Genomic DNA, 6,649 nt, shown 5'->3' on the forward strand with positions numbered 1-6,649 from the left:
ATACTGTGAGGAAATGTTATACTTGAGCTCCACTCTTATCTCTCTCAGGCATATTTTGGTATCGTCTAAAATGTAAATCCATACTGTCAACCTCCAGCATGATACCAGGCACATAATAGAAACCCAATAAATGTTTCACTGTGAGTGGAGTATAAGTTGATAGAGTATTTTTGAAGGTTGATTAGGCAGATTAGATGGATTGAAAATCTTTCAATATTTTAAGTTTGCATCTCTTTCATTCCAGAATTTCTATGTCTAGAAATTTGTATATAGCTATACACATGTATAAAGAGGTTCACATTGCAGCCTATCTATAACAGAGGACAAAAACAAACAAACAAAACAAACAAACAAAATACCCCCAAACTGATAACAACTAAAAGTCCGTCAATATTGGACTGGCCATGTAAAGTATGTAATCTGACGCAGCTATTAAAGAGAATCGAATGGATGTACGCAAAAATTGACTGGCAAAATCACTATCCAAGACAGATTGTAGACTATGTATAGTATGCTGCTCTTGTATAAAATACAGGATCTCCATTACGTAGAAATACTTACATACAAGATACAAGTGTGAACGTAAGCACTTGGGAAATATCTGAAAGAACCACACAAGATACTGGGAGAGTGGGACAACTTTCCATGTCCCATATGATTGGAGTTCTGAAGGGTGCACACACGAACTAATGGACCTCTGCTACCATCTTCCGGCTAAGGAGGGAATTGCAGGCGTCAGACTCCTCTACTAATGAAGTGTCTCGGCGTGAGGACGTCATCTGGACGGGCGGTGACGCATGCGCAGTAGAAGGAGGTCCGCGAGCTGTGTGGGCTTGTGCCTTGGCGCTTGTGGTTCGGGGCCTTGTGCTGGCACCGAGTGCGCCGGGTTGGCGACTTCAGCACTTTTGGCGTTGGGTGGGCGGCATCTTGGGGGTCACGTGAGCCAGTGGCATCATGCCCGTGGGCGCTGGTGTCAGCGTCGCGGCTTTTCCGGAGGTTCGTCGGCCAGGAGGAAGGGCGGAAAGCACATCCCGGAAAGGTAATACGCCTTGGCCACTGGGCGTTGCTGGTGGAGCTCAGAGCCCCTGGGCCTGGGCTTCGTCTCCTGTGCCGTCACCTGTGACTGTTGCCCCCGCGCGCTGCCCCGTCCGCGCTGTGCTAGGGGGTATTGGTCGTCTCGCGGCTCAGTTCACAGTAGCTGAAAGGGACAGTGTGTGATATTCTGATTTCCCCTCATCGTTTTCAAAGGGAGGCTCTGGCCATAGCTCCTCGGGTAAAATGCAGAGGGACTGCTTTTTAAGATGGGACTGTCAGTGTTGGGGACACTCCTTAATTACCAAAATGGAATCCCCTTCAATTCCTCAAGCTGTGTTGTTTTGGCACAGAAAATGTGAGTAAGAGGACCTGGAACTAAGGTTGAGTGAAAATACGCACGGGTACTGCCGAATTTTCCATCGAAACAGTTGATTTGTGTTGTCTCTAGGAATTATAAAGGGCGTACTGTTGCTTCCTAACCGGTGTCATTTGAGAGATCTCTCTGTACGTTCAAATGATTAATTTTGAGACTTTGCTCATGTGTGCAGTAAACCCTTTAATTCCCTAAGACCTTCCTTTCCTCCATCTCATACCCCATTAAACCCGCTTCGGTTTATCTCCTGAATTTCTTCCGAATCTGTCACCTCTTCCTCAGCATCCTAATACTGAACTTGCCTGTGTGCTGCAATTAGGTCCTAAGTAGTGTCCATATTTCTTGTTTCCTTCCAATCCATTCTTCACACAAGAAACCTTAAAAGCAAGTTGGAACATTGCTCATAGACATCGCTCAAAAGCATTGTTTTGAGAATAGAAAACAAACTGTTGGCCTTTAAGACTCTGCGTGGTCTAGAATCCTCTCTGCTTCTCTAGCCCTATCTTGTGCCACTATTGCCCTCACTTTCTATGCTTCAGATATACTGAATTAACCTTAGTTCTAACTCATCTTACAGAAGTCAGTTCAGATATTATTTTTCACTGTGATTCCTAGCATTAAAGAATTTTATTATCATGTTTTGTGTGAGGACTAAAACTAAACTGTGAAGGGGAAGAATTGAGTTCAAACTATTTCAGTCAACATGTATGTATTAATGATACCATAGTAGTCAACACCGGGCTAGGTTTTATTAGAGATACAGAAGTTCTGGGCATCTCTGGTTTTAGATATCCCTAATTTTTTGAGACCTTTGCATTGTTTTGTTGCCTTTTATCTGTTTTCAAGATGGGAAAACAGGAACGAGGGAAGTATAGCTTATTACAACGTGAGGTTGAATAAGTGGAGCAGCAAAGTGCAAAGCAGAAAGAAGAGGGACCTACTATAGAGGGATATGATTTCCATTTTCAAGGCGCATTCATCCTATGCAAGGAGACAGCCAAACATAAAATTTGCCTAACAAAATATATATAAATAGGTGGAAAGACTATCTCCCAGTTGGAGAGCGGATGCCTGGGACTCGTTTCACTGCATTCAAAGTTCCTTTAAAAAAGGTAAGCAAAAGTTAATACCGCATTCTTCCAGAAATCTGAATTCACCCTATAAAGCCCTGGCTCTCAACCCCATCATATTCCATTTTCCCTTTTTATAGCAAATACTTTTTAATACCGCCTTTACTATCCAGAAATGGAATTCATAGATAAATACAACCTACTTTTGTACTTAATTTAAAAAAAACAAAACCAGTGGAATGCCCTAACTATAAGTAAAGAATAATGTAATTTATAAGAGAGTAATATGTATCTCAGTATGTAAATGTTTGGGGATGACTATACTAGAAATAAAGAAATAGTCAGTTACTTGTACCATGAATGCAATAAACTATGGATTTTGATTGATACTGATGTGTCAGTGTTGGTTCCTGAATTCTCACAAATGAAGTACACTGGTATGGCATGTTGATAATGGGGAAGGCTGTGTGGGATGAAGGAGAGAGGGTATAAGTGGGAACTGTGTACATTTTGCTCAGTTTTGTTGTGAATCTCAAACTGCTCTAAAGATAGTCTCCTAATTTAAAAAGAAAAGTGTGTTGCTGGCACTTGAATAACCAAACAGATCAATCGAACAGAGTACATAAATAAGCCAAATACATAAAAGATTATTTAGCAGTGAAAACCATCCTTGATATAGGTAGATATTCAAGAAGTATTTATTTATGTGTCTATTTACAGGCACTCTGCTTGGAGCTGGCAGTACAGCGGTAGGCAAAATTGATGTAGTCCCTGCCTTCTGGGAGTTTACAGTCTGGTTAGGAGACCAACATGAAATAAACAGATATAGAAATAACTATATAGAAGTGAGCTTATTTTCTTCCATCTAATCTCTCTGGAAGAAAGGATCGTAATACCGCTTGTAAACTCCAGAGGAAAAAACTTTACTTTGAATCTCATATGTTAGCATCACAGGGTTTGAATAAATGGATAATATAATAAAGGATTTTAAACGCATGTTCTTTCTTACTTTATTCTTTCTGACAGAGTTTTGAAAAGAATCTTGCTCCAGAAGAATGTTTTTTCCCCCCTTAACAAACTCCAAGAACACAATGAAGAACTTGGGCTGATTATTGACTTAACATATACTCGCCGCTATTTTAAGCCAGAGGTAAATGGAACCCGTAATTGAAAATGACCTTCTTTCTGATACTGTAAAAATTCATAGTAATTCAGTAGTTATCATCTTATGCTAAGGTGAATCCTGGCCTTCTTTCATGGGTTCAAAAAGGGAAGCTAGTCGTTTCCTTAAATACGCATTTGTAATTGCTGTTTCAAAATTAGATTAAAGATATGAATTGAACTATAGTCTTCAGCAGTAGCCTCTAGAGATGCTTAAGAAAGTCTATAAGCTTCCATGTTCTATATTTTGAAAATGAAGTAAACTTTTAGTAAGAATAGTAGTAGCCTAAAAGGAAAGAAAAGTATGTCCATTATGTCTTTAGCACTTATTTTAAGCTGTTGCCTGAGCATGTTTAAGCATCACTGTTAAAGACAATTGTTCTCTAAGTTTTATGCTTTCTTTTCCTAATATCTTCTGATATAATACAGAAACCCATGTGTTCTCTTGGCCCATGTAGGACATACCAATGCAAAAGAATTATCCTTCTTCTGACCTGTTCCATGGCCTTGGGAGACAGTAACACCTAATGTTTGTTAACATTTGTATAGCAGTTTGCCATTTATAAGGTTCTTTCATATCCATTGACTTAGTTACTCTTCACAAGAGTCCTTTGCTGTTGAAGTGGAAGTAGTACTGATACCTCCTACTGAGTGCTTACTCTGCACTAAACTCAGAGGATAGACAACTACAATTACTAATTTTAAAGACGATGAAACTGACTCTCGGACAAGGAAGAATTGAAATTTCATCTGAGTTATTCCTCTTTCTTTTACTGTGGTAAAATATACATAAATCATATTTATTTTAAGCATTTATAAATATGCAGTTCAGTGGCATTAAATGCAGTCACAGTGTTGTGTAACTGTCACCACTGTCTATAACCAAAACGTTTTCATCATCCTCAACAAAAACTCTGTAACCATCAAACAGTAACAACCCCATTTTCCCTCCCACCGGCCCTTAGTAACCGCTCTTCTATTTTCTGTCTCTATGTATTTGCCTATTCTAGGTACCTCGTGTAAGTGGAATCTACAATATTTATCCTTCTATGTCCGGCTTATTTCACTAAACCTATTGTTTTCAAGGTTCATCCATGTTATAGCATGTAATAAAATGCCATTCCTATTTTGGCTTAATAAATCCCACTGTGTGTATATACCATATTTTGTTATTCATCGGTTGATTGACACTTGGGTTGTTTCCACCTTGTAGTTATTGTGAATCTTGCTGCTATGATCATTGGTGTACAAATATTTGCTCAAATCCCTGCTTTCAGTTCTTTTAGATGGGCAGTGTAGGTAGTAGCAGTTGTTGGATCATACGGTAGCTCTACGTTTAAACTTTGAGAAACTGCCAAACTGTTTTCTACAGTGTCGTCTTGATTTTAAACAATTATCACAAATTTTAAACATTTACAAAAGTATACAAAATACTGTGAGTGTTCCTTGTATACCCACGAACTCATCCAGCTTTATTATTTACCAACTGATGGCTGTCATGTTTTATCTATATCCCCACCTGTTTCACCCCATTCCATATTATCTTGAAGCAGCTCCGAGACAACATGTAATTACACCTATACATTTTTAAAAATTAATTATTTAGTTTATTTATTTTTTGGCTGTGTTGGGTCTTCGTTTCTGTGAGAGGGCTTTCTCTAGTTGCGGCAAGCAGGGGCCAGTCTTCATCGCGGTACGTGGGCCTCTCACTATCGCGGCCTCTCTTGTTGTGGAGCACAGGCTCCAGACGCGCCGGCTCAGTAGTTGTGGCTCAGGGGCCTAGTTGCTCCGCAGCATGTGGGATCTTCCCAGACCAGGTCTCGAACCTGTGTCCCCTGCATTGGCAGGCAGATTCTCAACCACTGCGCCACCAGGGAAGCCCCAGCTATATATTTTTGGTTTGTATATTTAAAATCTAGGACTTCTATTCCTTAATATCATTTTTTAATAGTAAATACCCAGTGACTGCTCAAATTTGCAGTTGTCTCCTAAATGTCATAAAAAATTGTTTTTAAGAATTTTGAGTTAGATCCAAATAAGGTCCACACTTTGCCGTTGATTGTTAGGTCTCTGAAGTCTTCTTTAATCTCTAGGCTCTCCCTCCATGTCTCTGTCACTTTTTTTTTTCCTCCTTGACTTTTATTTTTAAACAAACCAGGTAATTTGTCCCATCTAGATTTTGATGATTATATTCACCTCTCTAAGTGAAGTGGCACAGGAATACTGGCCTTGCCTGTCATTGCCAGGATTAACTGAATAGTTCATTAGCTGCCCTGGTGCTCAGGTGTTGAGTACATGGTGATGTACATACCAGGCCCTATTCGTGGGCCTCCTGATGCAGCAGTTCCCTTGGCTCTGCCCCTGTTGTCAGCTGCCCCTAGGATAACTCTGAGCCCTAGCCACCTCTCTCGTAGATTTCCCTATCCCCCCACTATAATCACACCTGAATAAGGCAACTCAAACCTTTCAGAGATGTGTCCTGAACCTCTTGTTTTCTTAAATACCTATCTGGTGGTTGTGAGACTTAAGGCCAGCCTCCCCAAGAGACCTTTTCTATTTCTCCTAGTAAACCTAGAGTCACCTTCTGTCATCTTCAACTCTACTCAGATTTGGTTCTTTCAACCCTGACCTCTGACCCTGCTTTTCACTTCTGCTATTTCATCCTCACTCCTGCTTCCTTTCATAAATCCATAAATCTCTTTTGGCCTTCCTAGCCCTGGGCCAAGTTCCTTCCTCTTTCCTCAGTTTTTACCCCTTCATTCTCCTATCCAACATTCAGTTCTTCCTTTCTCATGCAGACTTTGACTCCAACTCCATCAAAAACAAAACAAAAAAACACGCCACAGTTAGCAGCATCTCAAAATTCAAAAGGTTTATTACTCATCTATTAATTCTATTACATTTTTTATTCAGTTTTATTGTTTTAAAATATACCAATATAAATAAATTTATGCCTATCTTGTCTATATATGGAAGAACAGCTGGTCCCCAAGGTGGCACCAGCAATCCT

The 6,649-nt window shown here is 39.9% G+C and overlaps 1 protein-coding gene across 1 annotated transcript; it reads left to right on the forward strand.

Moving 5' to 3' along the window:
• The first annotated feature begins 562 nt into the window (after window positions 1–562).
• Window positions 563–3,764, forward strand: LOC113616818 (RNA/RNP complex-1-interacting phosphatase-like). Its single transcript, XM_027100181.1, has 3 exons — window positions 563–1,039; window positions 2,445–2,520; window positions 3,505–3,764. The coding sequence occupies exons 1-3, from the start codon at window positions 798–800 to the stop codon at window positions 3,550–3,552; spliced, it is 366 nt and encodes a 121-aa protein (XP_026955982.1). The 5' UTR covers window positions 563–797; the 3' UTR covers window positions 3,553–3,764.
• The last annotated feature ends 2,885 nt before the right edge of the window (window positions 3,765–6,649 follow it).

Source organism: Aethalodelphis obliquidens, unplaced genomic scaffold, assembly GCF_003676395.1.
Source record: "Aethalodelphis obliquidens isolate GAN/ISIS:26980383/991018 unplaced genomic scaffold, ASM367639v1 scaffold571, whole genome shotgun sequence".
Lineage (NCBI taxonomy): Eukaryota > Metazoa > Chordata > Mammalia > Artiodactyla > Delphinidae > Aethalodelphis > Aethalodelphis obliquidens.

Excerpts from the sequence above, each read along its gene's own strand:
- LOC113616818 (XM_027100181.1), top strand. The coding sequence starts at position 798 with ATGCGCAGTAGAAGGAGGTCCGCGAGCTGTGTGGGCTTGTGCCTTGGC. Across the intron at positions 1,040-2,444 it reads GGAAAGCACATCCCGGAAAG|GTGGAAAGACTATCTCCCAG; the intron begins GTAATACGCCTT and ends ATATATAAATAG. Across the intron at positions 2,521-3,504 it reads TCAAAGTTCCTTTAAAAAAG|AGTTTTGAAAAGAATCTTGC; the intron begins GTAAGCAAAAGT and ends TCTTTCTGACAG.